The 14,937-nt window shown below is 54.4% G+C and overlaps 2 protein-coding genes across 3 annotated transcripts; one reads left to right on the forward strand and one right to left on the reverse strand.

The window, feature by feature from the left end:
• Nucleotides 1–136: 136 nt before the first annotated feature.
• LOC131666961 (cytochrome c oxidase assembly factor 7 homolog) lies at nt 137–2,884 on the reverse strand. 2 transcript variants are annotated; one of them, XM_058940092.1, is made up of 4 exons: nt 2,658–2,884; nt 2,445–2,579; nt 339–855; nt 137–262 (listed from the first exon to the last, which is right to left on the reverse strand). In XM_058940092.1, exons 1-3 carry the CDS (start codon nt 2,755–2,757, stop codon nt 386–388), a joined length of 705 nt encoding a protein of 234 aa, XP_058796075.1. In that variant the 5' UTR covers nt 2,758–2,884; the 3' UTR covers nt 137–262; nt 339–385. The 2 variants fall into 2 exon arrangements, with proteins under 2 accessions (XP_058796075.1, XP_058796074.1); XM_058940091.1 differs by having other exon boundaries at nt 232–855.
• A 96-nt stretch (nt 2,885–2,980) lies between these two features.
• Nucleotides 2,981–14,648, forward strand: LOC131666955 (osmotic avoidance abnormal protein 3-like). The gene is made up of 8 exons (XM_058940079.1): nt 2,981–3,048; nt 4,901–4,972; nt 7,536–7,931; nt 8,214–8,599; nt 8,670–9,052; nt 10,393–10,736; nt 11,238–11,643; nt 13,629–14,648. Exons 2-8 carry the CDS (start codon nt 4,901–4,903, stop codon nt 13,928–13,930), a joined length of 2,289 nt encoding a protein of 762 aa, XP_058796062.1. The 5' UTR covers nt 2,981–3,048; the 3' UTR covers nt 13,931–14,648.
• The last annotated feature ends 289 nt before the right edge of the window (nt 14,649–14,937 follow it).

Here is a 14,937-nt window from a genome sequence, read left to right on the forward strand (position 1 = left end):
GCTTCTTGCAAATCAGACGCTTAATTCTCGCGCTTGCGTTCGGAGAGCAATAACTCAGAGGCGAGGCATGGAGAAGCCGAACGAGTCTTGATATTTTTACGATTTGCTTACGATGAAATTATGCGAATCGGCGGTCGAGGTTTCGTCCTTTCAAATTTATCGGATGTCGCGCGTCGTCGTGCTACTGTTAATCCCTCGATGCGCGTGAAATAGTCGAGAAACGAAGGCGTACGCAAACAAACAAATGGGAACAAGGGGAAATCTGCGAAATAACAATCCTGGACGTTAATAAATAGGCAGCGTTGAGTTTTTTTCTTTTATGAAACAGTCTATATTACAGAAGAAACGAGTATACAACAAGAAGAGAAGAAAGACATCCGGCCGGTCAGACTTCGATGCCCTGGCCGAACCTCAGCGTAGGATTCGCATGTTTGATATCTCTCTCCAGTTCCAGCGCCCGCTTCTTAAATGCTTCCGCCAGCTCGCTGCTCTTCTGCGCGCCCTCGCCCGTGGCGTGCATATTGGATACGTGGCTGCAGGCGTGATAATTGCCGAACTCGCAGGCCTTGAGCGCGTAATTGTACGTCTGCGTGCGATTGGGCTCGACGACGCCCTCGATGCCGCGGTGGTACATGCCCGACAGGAAGGAGCAGGCGCGCTCCTGGCGCTTCTCGTTGCAGCCCTTCTCCAGCAACCTGACGGCCTGCTTCATCGCGCCGGCTCGGTCCTCCGCGTGGAGCCTGGCCTCGGACAGGCCGACGATGCCGGCGTTCGTGCAGCCGATCGCGTCGCCGAGCTCGCACGCTCTCGCCAGGTAATTGTAGCCGCGCGCTACGTCGGCCGCGCAGCCTTTGCCTGCAATTGACAAACGCCGAGCTTATCGTTCGATTCGTGACCGGGCTCGCGTTCTCGCGCGTCAGCCATCACGCGTGCGGATGAGAACGTCAAACGAGAGCTCGTGCCTCGTTAATGCGAAATGCCCAAAAAGACAGCCAGAAAGCGCTACAGTTCTCAGCATCGAAGGGGCGGCGAAGGCGTTCGGCCCGCAGAAACTAATAATGCGATTCGAAGTACGATTAACAGCAATTTTATGTAACGATCCGCACCTTGTATCCAGCTGTCATTCGTTTATTATGATACCACCAAATTTAGCCTTTGAAAGCCTCGCTGCTGTCGCGCATTGTTCTTGGCATCGTTCTCGACACGTGCACTTGACTCACCATATCTCTCGTTCGGCAACTCCTGGATTACGAATTACGAACCAACGAAGCTGAATCTTTTGTTGTCGCACGGTAACCGTCGAGTAATCAAAATCATTCTCTTGAAAGCATGTGAATTTGCTGTGTTTAATGGTGTGCCAAGTGACGCGGTATCGCTGAATTTTATTACGTCGGACAAAAACTATAATTTGCGTATTAAAACAATCGGCAATCGGGTAAATATTCGTAATAATAGGTGCACCTTGAAAAAATGTTTGCTTGAAAAATCAGACGTCAAAAAGCCTTAAGCAAATATGATCGATCATGCAGCACTTGTAATCCAATCCACATACTTTACAATGTCTACTTCTTACGAATAAATAAACGATTCATCGGGTCTTAAAGCCAGCACTTAGATTTTTTTAAGTTATTCAAATTAGTAGTTATACTATTCGATAGTTTATTTAAGCAATACATTTATTAATCACATTTGTTTGTTCGTCCAAAAATTACCTCTTAATAAAATTAATTAAATTTGGTCGCTACTACAATTATCTACTGCAGTAGCCACGTTTTCCTCGCGAACTAAGTAGTCTCATCGCAACGAATAGTAATTGGCACAGAAGACCCACCTGCTTCACCTGTTCCTTACCAAGTTGTTCATGTTTATTATTCTAGATTGTTTTTCTCTCGTTTCTCACTCTCTCAGCCACTGCCGCATAACATGGGAACGCATGCGCACTGCTTCGACTGGTGGCCGCAGGCCTTTAATCATGGGTCAAAGCGGTTTGCTATTTTTAACTGAATAAATAATCTATCTACTTGCGATTTTATGCTGGGTGCAGTTAGTTCATCTCATAAACTAACGATTGACTTATTTATAAACTTTTGTTATCAATACTTTCAATGTTAAAGCCTGAATCAAACTTAGGTGCTGGTTTCATCACCAAATACTTAATTTATTTTGTAAGGGCTAATTTATGAACGAACAAAGAATGTAATTAAAAAAAAATTATTGCTTGAATGATGAATTACCGAATGGTATAACTACTTTTTCGAAAAACATGAAAAAATCTAGGTGCTAGCTTTTAAGACCTCAATTCGTAGCGTAAATAATATTCCGATCAGTGATGGCAAGTCCAATTTCGAATTTGGAACGTTTCCAGCAGCTAGCGACATCTCGTCAAAACAGAACGTTGCGCGAGAAATCGCAAAGGCTACGCGTCAAGTAGATCCCCGACTTACCAACCATGCTCCATCCACCAAACTTGGCGCAACTGCGTCCGTAATCCAAATTGTCGCAATTCTTCTGATACAAATCCGCGGCTTTTGCGAAATCTTTCTTCAAGCTCTCGTAGTAATCGCCGAGCAAATGACAAACTGCGAAAGCGAATGAAAGTTCGCCCAAGAAAAATTAGAACCAACTAAAGGTTATGTCGATAGAAGTATCTCGCTAACCTTCCGGATTTTTCTCGCCGTAACAGCCGAACTGATACTCGGTGTACAAATTCTTCAAGTAGAGTCTGACGTCCTCCTCGTTTTTCAGATTATAAGCCATGTCTCACGAAAACAAAGCCGGGAATTTCATTGGGAAAAGTCGCTGTGGCACGTCACAAGCACGCGCGACCCAGAGACGAGCACTTCTCGCGTTCGCCGACAGGAGTCGCCGGAACATCGTTGGTCGCCACCCACGAAAAGCCGCCCCCTGCGGCGGTGCGCAGAGGGTGAGCCGATGGACATCGCAGGTCAGCTTTTCTCCGTTTCGGCGCGCGGTGGCAGTGCAAGCATCGTCGGCGTGCCGACCGCACCTTAAGCTCTTCGATGCCGAGCTGCGATACCAGCCGACCAGGTGAGCGTTTAGCTTCGTTGTAGGTTTGTCTGTTTCTTCGCGAGTCGACGCGAGTCAGCAGCAACCGCGCACGGGGCGACCGCTGGCACTCGCTACGAGTCGGCTGCCTATAGTCCGAGCAAGAGTCTCGTGCAAATAGCCGTGAACCATGGAAATCAATCGAAACTCCGCGATGGGTCGTCGCACGCGCGGACCGGGTCCCCGGATGTGATTTTTGTTTTGTCGCTGTCGCTCGGTCGTCCGCAGCGCGACAGTGGCCTCGCCTTGACGAGCGTGATGCCGGTTTTATCGGCGCTCGCCGATAGCGCGTCGCGCGTGCACGCAGCCTCAACTCAGAAGCTCAAAACTCGCGAGCTTTGCGACAGCGCGATCGACGATTCCGTAGCGGGAGCTTCCGGGCTCGCCGCGTCGAAGGTCGGCGCTTCCAGCGACTCTAGCTCGTCGTCCCTTGAAAAATCGGCGTCGCTTCTCGCGCCAAAGCCACGCAGAGCCAAGTGCTCGGCGAGGAAAGTGGAGCGAGCCGCGAGGGTAATAAGCCGGCGTTGGCGCGCGAGAGATTGGCATTGCGTGCGCGCCCTTGTATCGGTGCGCTTGGCGCGAGAGTGTAGGTCAAATCCCAGCCGGGGGACGCGCGCGCGCTCGGCAGTCGGTCAGTCGGCCGGTCTTTATCGAGCTCCTTGCACGGGCGAACGGAAACGTGCCTGACCCATATATCCGCGCGCCTCGAGCCCGCGATTTTCGCACCCACGTGAACGAGAATCGATTGATCGCGGCGGGCCGCGACGAGAGGCTCGTGGAGGCGCGCGAGCCGAATCAATTGACCACGACGTACGGTTTCTTTCGGCCTGGCTCTGCGTACCACCATCTCTCCTTAATAATTCATCCTTACACAATTGTTCTTTCTCGCGCGAGCCGCCCGTTATCGTTGCTCGTGCATTTTAACGAGTGTTTTCTCCGGGCTCTCGAACGTTCAACAGCCTCGAGTGCGCGTTCGAGAGCCTAGTGTTTATTCGCGCGCGCGAGCTTTTTTTTTTCTTTTCGTCTGTCTTTGTGCCGGAGAGACTTTCGCTTTTTTGCAGTCAAATGCAAACAGAGTTCTATGAGGCGACGCTATATCCTCGCTTTTTTTTCGCTCGATCGTATGAGTTTGTTCGAATGCTACTCGTCGAGTTCTTTTTTTTGTTTTTTTTTCCCTAGCATGCAGTAGTTTTTATCCGCAACCATAACGAACTTCATTTTGCAAGTAACTCCTCATTAGAGCTGCTTGTTTTGTCATTCATTTTGTCATTCTTGAGAAAGACTATATTTATTGAGGACTTTGTCACGTTAACTCTTTTTTCTAAGTTTTTTATCTAGTCAACTTGACGAGTTAAGTATATCATTGCCTTTTAAGTACTCTTTTAAAGTATATATTTGCGAGGGTATGATGAAAACCAAAAAAACATATATATTTCATGGATCCACGCAATCGGTACTGCGACAGCATATGTATTGTTCCGAAAACACGTAATAGCTCGCCGTAAAAAAAATTCCTCGAATTCGGCGTAATTCAACACGTAGATGAGTGATGTAAGTGCAGCTCGGCAAACGTCCGAAAAAACCGACTCAGCGTAAGTAATAGCAAAGCAGCACGACTCACCGGTCGTCGCGACGGTAGTAATCAAATGTCTAATTGCACGGTTCGCGGGAGGGTCGGCGATAAAACAAACGATTCAGCCGACAGGTTCAAGGCCTCGCGTGGTCATCCAACGCCGTTTTCGATGAAGGAGGGGGGGGGGGGGTTATCAAATTATCGCAAACGTTAAGTATGCCGTGCACATCGCACTGACCCACATCTTGCTTTTCTTTCCAGATGAGCGAGTCTGTGAAAGTGGCGGTGAGATGCCGTCCCATGTCCCAGAAAGAGCTGCAACAGAAGTGTCGGGTGAGTGTGGCAAACGCGTCGTCTCTCTTTCTCTCGCCGTGATTAATGCATCACGAGACAAAAGAAAAAAATGAAAAGTCCTTCCCCTCTCCCGAGGTGACAAAAAAAAAGAAAAGAAAAAAAGCGAGGCGTCTCCGCGTGAGAGTGCACGTGGGCTCGCGTACGGACGTGCTCGACACATGCGAGTAGACGTTGTCACTGTGTATATATCGAGCGCTCGCGTAGCCTAGGCGACCCGACGTACAACAACGACGTGCACGACGTGATCACCGGTTTTTTGAATGATCTCGACTCCCGAAAAAAAAAATAAAATAAAACCAAAGAAAAATATGGAAAACGCGTTTTCATTTGGCTTGCCGGCAATTTGTATTCTTCGCCTCTCCGTCGCTCCTCCATGCTTCTGCGCTGATTCGTAACAATCGATGCGAATGCTCGATCGCGATCGATTAATCGTTGGGTTAGCCTCTGTTACATGACGATTATGTTCGATCGACCGTGCGATACTGATCAACCGTTAACATTGTTGCGCTACTTTTCAGCCGAAACTTCGCGCGTTATCTTTTCGTTACATCGCGCTCTGGAATATTGCCAGTGGGTATTAAAAAAATAATAATAATAAGAAGATAAAGCGATCGCGATAAAAGAAAGTCACCGTTCCGCGAGCTGTTTACTCCTTTCGCTGTGCAATGGCATCGAGCGCGGGTGTAAAATCGCCGCGGGGCAATCGAAAGTAACGCGAGGGTTTCAGCAAGTCACGTAATATTATTGTTTTGCGCGCGCGCCGATCGATGCCTGTATGGATAATCATCGAGGGGCGCAAACGACGTGTTCGCGTGAAAGAAACCAAAAGGGAGACGAAGAGCGCGCCCACGCTGATCAAGACAGACGGACGCGACGCGGTCAACGGCGACGACAGGCTGGCAGCGCGAACAGCCGCGATGCCAATCGACCGTCGCGGCTCGTGAAAATCCGGCCGGCGGCGATCGATTACGCGTATCAGCGATAAATCGGCGTGCGTGCCGCCGCAGCGGGAAGCGCTAGCGCGATACGGGTGCATCGATTCGACACATATCCGCCCGGCTAATTTGCATTCGACGAGACGCCGCGGGAGCCTCGGAAGGGGGAGCGACGCGCGCGCGGATATCGAGCGCAAGCGCCGGCTGAATCGGCGTTCCTATGCGCGGCCTTTCATAATTGATGCTCGAGCGCGTGCACGGCCCTGAGCGGCTTTTACGCTTATTGTCGCGACAACGCAGCCGCACAGCTCTGACGCGAGCCTCCGTCGATCCAGCGTTTCGGGTCTAGCCGCGCGACGGCGCCTCGCCGACACCGGCTGCCGCCACTTTTTATTCGATTCGCCGCCTACGAACTACGTAGCGTCTGCGATGAATTCGCGACTTTCTAAACGCTCGCGCGTCATCGAAAAGAGCCGTCGACTCTTTTCCGCTATATGCGTCTCAATCGGCGGTCAGTATATACCGGCGAATCGATGGCGTGTTGGTCGATTGTACATTAATAACAACGCGTGACCGCCTCCTCTTTCACATGCTCGGCCGCCGGGCAACAGCCGCAGATTGGAGCTTTCGACTTTTAATGCCTATACTTTCCGGCGCGGCCGTCGAGCGTTGTTGGCTTTTTGCGCGCTCGTGCATTCTGAGTGCGCCTTCCCGTTTGATCGCGAGGCTCCGCCGAAAAGAGGAAGAGGTCGGTACCACTTGCCCGAGCGCGCGCGCGTGCGCCGACTTTCGGCGTCGAGTGGGCTATAGCCGTTGAGTCAACGTGCACACCGAGCAAGCGAACGCAACAGAGCGGATTTTCTTTGTCGCTCGGACTCCTTGTTTCGCAAATCGAAATTATGCGTTGGTTGGCAGCGCCAGAGTATCGCGAACTGCAATTACGGCTTGTTCTCAGCTAGTTGGACTTACCCTAAAGCTCGGAAACCGCCCAACCACGCGCTCGACCTTCTTATTTTCCTCTGCGATAGTTTTCATTACATTTATACTCCAACATCCAGTCGCAATACTCGGAAACAATAATTACTCGGTAGGGAAAAAAAGCAGATCGTACGGTACTCCGAAGAGTGATTATATATTATCGTTGTGCCACTGCTGTTTTCTCGCAATAACGAGACTTTTTAAAGAAATTTCTCCACGGTGGGAGATTTCTTAACGCGGTGCTCCACTTTTGCATGCCATACGCTTAGGTTTTTCACGCGTTAGGATACAAATGCGCAGAGCGAGAGAGAGAGAGAGAGAGCGAGAGCAAAAGCTGCCGAGGCAATTTTAGAAAGCTTTACGTAAATCGGTTGTAGCGCGCAAAGCTACGGCGAGCGGTCACGCCAGGAAAATTAGGTCGTTGCGTACGCGCAAAAAGTGCTCGTATGGCTTTGATCGCGAGGCCGTCCCCGCGCGGGAGAACGGGAGCGGGCGTGCAATTTCACCGGTTTCGATATGAAATTATAACGGTACTCCGCCGAGCAACAAGTCCGAGCGGACGTTGCCGCGCGCGGAGGAGCTCGCGCAAGCTCGCAAGCACATGACGCAGCGACGTGCCCGATGCGCAGAGCGTGGTGACGGTGGACAGCGGCGCGCGAAGCTGCAGCCTGTCGGACGCGAGCGGCGGGCCCGCGAGCGGCGGCAAGGTGTACCAGTTCGACGCGGCCTTCGGGCCGCAGGCCAGCACCGAGGCCGTGTACGAGGAGGTGGGCTCGTACGTGGTGGAGGCGGTGCTGGAGGGCTACAACGGCACCGTCTTCGCCTACGGCCAGACGGGCTGCGGTAAGTCGCACACGATGCGCGGCTTCATCGAGCGCGCGCTCGAGCACCTGTTCGAGGCCACCTCCACGGCCAGCCAGGACACCAGGTATCTGGCGCTGCTCACCTACCTGGAGATCTACAACGAGAAGCTGCGCGACCTGCTGCAGTCGCACGACCACCACGACGGCCAGCTGCAGCTCAAGGTCGGTGGGCCTCCGGCCAAATTTTCCACTCGCATTTACGAAACTGTTCGATCGCGCGCTGCCTCGGTCCACTCGAAACTCGCCGAACGCCGCGAACCGGTTCCTCCTCCCGGCTCGCGTAACTCATCGTTGCCGGCCGTTCGCGACACGTCATCCGTGTCCGCGCAGCGCGATGGCCCGCGAAAACTAGCAGCCGGCCCCGAGACGAGTGGACCGGGCGGCAGCGAGCGCTCGCGGCCCGAGGCCCCCGACTCGCGGCTCACGGCGCGCGCGCGCACGCAGGAGGACCCGGTGCGGGGCACCTACGTGGCGGGCGGACTGCGCGAGGTGACGGTCAAGGACGCCCGCGAGTGCACCAGGCTGGTGGAGCTGGGCGACCGGCGGCGCGCGGCCGCCGCCACCAAGATGAACGCCGCGAGCTCGAGGAGCCACGCCGTGCTGACGGTCTCGCTGGAGGCCATCGCGATCGGCGCCAACGCCGGCGGCGCGAGCGCCGTGCGCCGCGGCCGACTGCACCTGGTCGACCTCGCGGGCTCCGAGCGCCAGGGCCGCACCGGTGCCACCGGCGACCGGCTGAAGGAGGCCGCCAGCATCAACCTCAGCCTGTCGGCCCTGGGCAACGTGATCAGCGCGCTGGCCGCCGGCAACGGCCGACACGTGCCCTACAGGTATGCCGCCCGCGACCCCCGCTCCCGAGAGACCTCGGCCGATCATCACGGCGCCCGCCCCCGCCCGCAGGGACAGCAAGCTGACGAGGCTGCTGCGGGACAGCTTGGGCGGCAACGCGCGCACGCTCATGATCGCGTGCGTGAGCCCGAGCGACGCGGACGCGGAGGAGACCCTGAGCACTCTGCGCTACGCGGCGCGCGCCCGCTGCATCAAGAACAAGCCCGTCGTCAACGAGGACCCCAAGGACGCCCTGCTGCGCCAGTACCAGCTCGAGCTGCAGCGGCTGCGCAAGCTGCTCGAGTCGAGCGAGAGCAGCCGGGACTCGAGCGGCTGCGACGGCGACGAGGTGGAGCGGCTGCGCCGCGAGTGCGAGCACTCCACTTCGGCGGCGCAGAGGCTGCAGGAGGAGGTGCGCTCGCTGAGGAGCCAGTGCCAGAGCGGCGCCGCCAACGGTAGGTCTCGCCTCGGGCTCCGCGCGGCTCGCTTTCGCTTTTGCCAGTCTCAAGGATCGGTTGAAAATCAAGCAGGCCGCTCGACAGCCAGACATGCCAGACATTGTATCGCTGAGAAACTTACACGGAACACACAGCCGCGTCCGGCGTTCGCGATCGGAGCTGGTAAGAGGGAACGCACGCGCGCTCGCTCACTCGCGGAAGTGTCGACTCGTCGTCGTCGTCGTCGTCGATGCAAGAAAAGCAAAACGAAAGAAACGCGGTCACGCGGTTCACGGCCGTCGTTGTGTATACTCTTAATTAACGAGCGAATCGATCGGCAGCTCGGAAAAGTCGCTCGCCGACGGGCCGGTTCTCCGAATCAGAGACAAAAACAAAGAGAAAAGAAACAACTGACTGGACAAACTTGCAGTGCCAAGCACGCCGGACACGATCTTCGGCGACTTGGTCCAAAGCGCGGAGCTGAGGCAGCGTCGCCAGCAGCTGCAGCATCGCGCCAGCCAGCCGGACATGGTGTTCGGGGACCTGGTGCACTTGGACCTGTCACTCGACTTAGCACCGCCCGGAGCGCTCACCTGACGTTCGAACTTTGCACTCGCGAGCAAACATTACTCTAGCGCACCGCCCTAGGTAATCCTCTCGTGAATCTCGTGGGTGCAGCAACACGAACGGTGCGCAGCGAACCGAGTGAACCAGAAAACAAAACTCAAAAAACAAAAAAATACACACACGCCGGGACACACTGAGCTGGATAGACCTGATATGCAAATATGCGGTTTTTTGTAAGCAAATCTCCTCGTCGTTAAAAAGACACTTTACTGAATATTTGGACTCGAAAGAACTCATTCCATTGGACTGAATGACAGCTGGTGGACATGCACATACAAACATTGTTATATTATACCTTTCAACCGATCTTTGGACTGAGAGTTCAGTCCAATGGATTGAACTTTCGGTCCAAGGAATTTAGAGTGTGCGTGTGCGTGTGGGTGTGTGTGTTTGTGCGCCGTCCTTTCGATTATTCGCTTAATTATTGATCGCACGTTTTTCTGTTTACTCACTTATCCAAACATTCTCCTTCTCTCTTTCTCTCTGTCTCTCTCTGTCTCTCTCTCTCTCTCTCTCTCTCTCTCTCTCTCTCTCTCTCTCTTTCTCTCTACCTCTCTCTTTTTATTGAAATCGATAAACTGACAGTCACGAGTGTAACTGTTTATTTTGTACATACATAATTATTTGTTTTCTTAGATTATACGTAGCTGGAAGCAAACTGTTTTTTTTTCCTCGATATTCTGAAGAAGCGGCAAAATGACGCAAGACTAATCGGCCGTTTTGTTTTGCAGTACTGGTGATAGACTCGTCGCCGTCGAAAAGCAGCGAGGAGGCTCTCGATCCCGAGCGCGCCGAGCGTCGTCAGCGAAAACGCGAGGCCGCCAAGCAGGAAGTCCTCAAGCGACTGGAGAGATTGACGATCGGCGGCGAGGCGCTGGGTGACGTCGAAATTCGCCGGCGACGGGAGCGCAGGAGAAAGAGACTGCAAGCGCTGGCGGAGGCTCTGGAGAGGAGCAGTCAGGAGGGCACCGGCTGCGCCTTCGAGGTCTACGGCCAGCTCAAGTCCACCGAGGAGGCGCTCAAGAAGATGGCCAAGAGAGCCAAGCAGCTCGAGGCCGAGGTCGCCGACATGCAGGTGCGCCTTGCTTTCCGTCCAGCCGTTGTGTCGGCGAGTCATCCAGCTGATCGCGCGGGCCGTTTGTGCCGACTGGTAACGAGGGAAAGTGGTCTCTGGATACGATACGCGAGGAGGCTTTCGGAATACGTTGCTCTCCCGACGAGCGAGGCTCAGCAATTACACTTTCAAAATCCTTACGTCCGCTCGATGGATTCTCCGCGAACAACGCGAGTCGCAACGTAGCCGAGTAAGCTGGTGCTCGCATCCGCGATTCCTCCCTGCGGAATCGCTCGCGAAGCAACTTCATACGTCGACTTTACTTTTGCTCCGGGGCCGCGGAGGGGAAGAGACCGTTGTTTTCACCGCGGACGCTTTCGATGGATCGCCGTCGCGCGGACGAAAGAAAAGGAGACTCGTTGCGGGCGCTCGCCGAGCCGCGCGATCATCCTCTCACTTTCGCATCCAGCGGTATGGCGGCCGGCAGGTAGAGCTGACGCGCGCGACCTTTCGCTTCGGCAGGCGTCCTGGGACGAGGAGCGCCACGAGCTGCTGCGCCGCGAGCTGCTCACCCAGCAGATCTGCGAGGCGATGATGCCGCACCTGCGTCCGGGCTGCCCGCTGCGCGACATCGCCGCTATCAGGGCGGCGGCGTCGTGGTGCACGGAGCTGGGCCGCTGGCGGCTGCCCGACATCTCGTCGCGCGTGCCGCTGCCACCCGCGGCCGCGCTCAAGACCCCGCCGCCGGCCGAGCCCAAGGCCGACGTGAACAACAACAACAACGTCCCGACCGCCAGCGGTGGCAACGACGCCAGCCTGGACGAGGAGAGCGCGGGCGAGGAGCGCGAGACCAACATCGCCGACGTGTACTTCAAGCGGAGCCGCGTCGACAAGATCCTCCAGCGCGTGCGGGAGGTCAAGTCGTTCGGTGAGTGGTCGGCGCCCGTCGCTCTCTGGCGCCGCGGCGGGTTGCCCTCAACAGCGTCGCACAAGGAGTCGTTAGGCTAATGGCCTCGCGATGCGTCAGCTTTGCGCGGTCGCGACTCTGTAATGGCGTGTTTATTTCACTGCGACAGCCTCGGCGACAGTGATATGCGTAATTACCGGCCGGCAATTTGACGTTTCACTCGGCTCGAAACGCGACGAGGCAGGATTAATCAGCCGGCGCGGGAGAGAGAAAGAAGAAAACGAGCTGGCGTCGTTGTGCCTCGCCGATCTCTTGGAAGAGGAAAACGAAGGATCGCGCGACGTCGTGAAAAAAAAAAAAAAAAAAAAAAACTGAAAAAAAAGCAATCCAACGCGCGCGATAATGAATAATCGAGCGGCCGCTAATGACACGACGAGCGCAATGTCGTTCAACCGCGCCAACGAGGAAAGCGATCCGCAGAGCTGCATCACGTTGCGGTGCGCTGCCGCACTTCGCGCCCTCGTGTTTGCACAGCGGCTACAGTGTGATGCAGCTCCGCCGGGCTGCCCGTATGCTAATAACCGCGAGGCGAGAGGAGCGACGACAGTCGACGCGCTCAATGGCCAGCCGCGAGCGAACGGTGCGCTGTTTGCTTTTGCACTCTTGCCGGCTCGTTCGCGACCTTGCCGATCGATCCACTTATTCTCCCGGCCGAAGTATAGGTGAGGAAACGTCGAAATCGAGGGGGAGGGGGGACGAGGAAAATTTGTGTATCGTCGCTCGAGGCTGCAAGGAGCGCGCGCGAGCGGCTAATTTCAATGACTGCTCCTGCCAATTTTTTTTTTCCTTTTATGCCGTTCGTAAATAATAAATTATAAATCGCGCGAGATTTTGAAAAATGAATGACTAAGCGTGTGGAAATTATTAAGGGGAACTTTATTCGACGTAATTAATAACGTAATTTAGAGGGAAACGACATGAAAAATGAACACAAAAAGGCTCGAGTTATTAGAATTCTCAACCGGCAGATCACGCACTCGGCATTACTAGAAAGTCCGTTCATAATTAATCGAAGCGCCGATGCTCGCGCAAATGCAGCGCGGAGAAAAAAGAAAGGCTCGGATTCACTTGGTCTTATCATCATCCGCGATATGCTCGCGCGAGATTCACAGTTATTCGCGGCTATACGAGTATATCGACGAACTCGCGCGACCTTGATTTACCACAAACTGGCCTACTGCGTCGACGCTGCGCGTTCCGTTGCTCTTCGATTTTTAATGACCCGAGCATCGTCACCGGCGTTTTTTAAAATGATCCCCGGTGCGAGAGCATCACCCGATCCCAAGCGAGCGGAATCTCGAAACGCTTTGGCGAGACGATTACGTGGCCGTTGCGTGGCCGATTAATATGCTCGTATGATGCTTGATTGGCAACATTTTTTGCCTCTCTCTCTCTCTCTCTCTCTCTCTCTCTCTCTCTGATAATACTTGATTCGCATTGAAAGAAGCGAAGCTTTTGACAGTTCGTTAGTCACGTACAGACATCGTTTTGAGCTCGCGTTGTCTCGCGCTCGCGCAACCAAATCTAGTATCTTTTAATTTATAATGTGAAAAAAAAAAGAATGAAAAAAGTAAAGAGCAATTATATGCACGGTAGTTAATAGGCATGAAAAAATCGTGGCGCGAGATTGAGCCTTGCGCGATTAAATCAACAGGTTTGTACTACTTTTTTTCCTCTCAATCGAGAGCTCCGACAACGACACGCGCACGATTAGCTGCAGCACTATGAAGTCACACTCCAAGCCGTCGCGAGTCGTAAAGAGCTTTGAAAGTCACGATTGTTAAACGTCGGAGGGGAAATTCACGAGCCTCGTTGTTTTCCAACTCGCCGACGACGTTCGCGCGCCACAACGCGATAATGATAATTAGAAAATGCATCCTAAACGCTCGCCGAGCCTCTTCCTCGCGAATTGCCACGCGCGAGTTGACGTCTCTTCGTTCTCACAGACACGGCGAGTCGGCTGAGCAGGTCGGGCGGCTCGTCGGAGGAGCCGCAGCCTCTGGCGTCGAGTCAGCTGGCGCTGCAGCAGCCGGTGCAGTTGGGCTCCCTCGGCACGCTTAACGGCGCCTCGACTCCGCCCCGGCTAATCGGCGCTTGGGTACAGTCCGACGACGTCGTGCCGACAACCATCAACGGCGACTTCTTCAAGCGACAGCAGCAGCAGCAGCAGCAGCAGCAACAGCAGCATCCGCGCATCCTCGAGGCGCTGCACCCGGCCAGCCACCGGCTGCCCAACCCCATATCTTGAATGGTCAACTGGTCGCCTGACTCGTCGTACATCTCTCTTGTTTATTTGAAATCGTTCAAGTGCCTTTTATACAAGCATGTACATATTACAAAGATAGTTAATAAAAGCGACGACGATCCGAGTGCTGGCAACTCGATCGTGCAGGAAACGAAGGGAAACGGTGGATCGGCGATGGTCGTCGTTGCAGCGATATCGGCGCCGCTCGATAATGGAAGAAAAACAAAAGGGAAAAAAGAAAACGAACGCGGCGGTTGGCGGAAGCGAAAGCTGCCAGATGCGAGCGGCAGATAAGCGGGCGGCGATCGAAATCCTCGTCCATTATAACGCGCCGCGCGCGTACGTGCACGTTGCGAAAGAGTGCCGCCTTGGGCGCGCACGCGCTCATTATCCTGCGCAATATCCTCCGCGTATGCGCTTGTCCGCGAAGGCCGCGCGCCATGCAAATGTCGCGCGCGGAGATAAGCGCCGCAACGGCCGACGTCTGGCTATGTCGACGACAAACCGCAGCTGTGAATACACTAGTTATAAGATTTGTGAATAAAAAGAGAATAAAGCGACATGAGTACAAAGTCTCGGCCTACATACAGTCATTCAGCGCGCTCACGCATCCCGCCTCGGAGCAGGTTCGTCCGCTTTAGCTCGTAAAAGGGGCAGCGAGCGTGAAAGTCCGCAGCGCGCGCGCGGCAAACTCCACGAGAGAAGATCATGCGATCCAGGCAGACAGTAAAACTCTTACTTTCCCGCGCGGCCCGTCGGCGCTTTCCCTCGCCGATCCTTTCACGTGCAGCGGCAACTGCATTGTCCGTTCGCAGACGTCGACGCCACTGAGCGCGTTTAGAAAGCAGCGGAGCGGAGATGCAGCGCGCTCGGCTTGGAGAGCTGGTAAATTCCGCTACGCTGATCGCTGATCGTCGCCGCTGCTCTCGAGCGAATCAAGAGAGGAGAGAGAGGTGGGAGTGAGCGCCGCGCGAGTTCCCAATAGCAACGAACGAGCGACTGGTCGTGTG

The sequence above is a fragment of the Phymastichus coffea genome, unplaced genomic scaffold (assembly GCF_024137745.1).
Source record: "Phymastichus coffea isolate CEN01 unplaced genomic scaffold, Cenicafe_Pcof_1.1 PCOF00062, whole genome shotgun sequence".
NCBI lineage: Eukaryota > Metazoa > Arthropoda > Insecta > Hymenoptera > Eulophidae > Phymastichus > Phymastichus coffea.

What these genes read in the sequence shown, in the direction of transcription:
- LOC131666955 (XM_058940079.1), top strand. Translation starts at nt 4,901, where the DNA reads ATGAGCGAGTCTGTGAAAGTGGCGGTGAGATGCCGTCCCATGTCCCAG. An exon ending in AGCTGCAACAGAAGTGTCGG is followed by an intron (nt 4,973 to 7,535) that starts GTGAGTGTGGCA and finishes CCCGATGCGCAG; the next exon opens with AGCGTGGTGACGGTGGACAG. An exon ending in GCGGGAGGTCAAGTCGTTCG is followed by an intron (nt 11,644 to 13,628) that starts GTGAGTGGTCGG and finishes TCGTTCTCACAG; the next exon opens with ACACGGCGAGTCGGCTGAGC.
- LOC131666961 (XM_058940092.1), bottom strand. Translation starts at nt 2,757, where the DNA reads ATGGCTTATAATCTGAAAAACGAGGAGGACGTCAGACTCTACTTGAAG. An exon ending in CGGCGAGAAAAATCCGGAAG is followed by an intron (nt 2,580 to 2,657) that starts GTTAGCGAGATA and finishes TCGCTTTCGCAG; the next exon opens with TTTGTCATTTGCTCGGCGAT. An exon ending in TGGTGGATGGAGCATGGTTG is followed by an intron (nt 856 to 2,444) that starts GTAAGTCGGGGA and finishes TGTCAATTGCAG; the next exon opens with GCAAAGGCTGCGCGGCCGAC.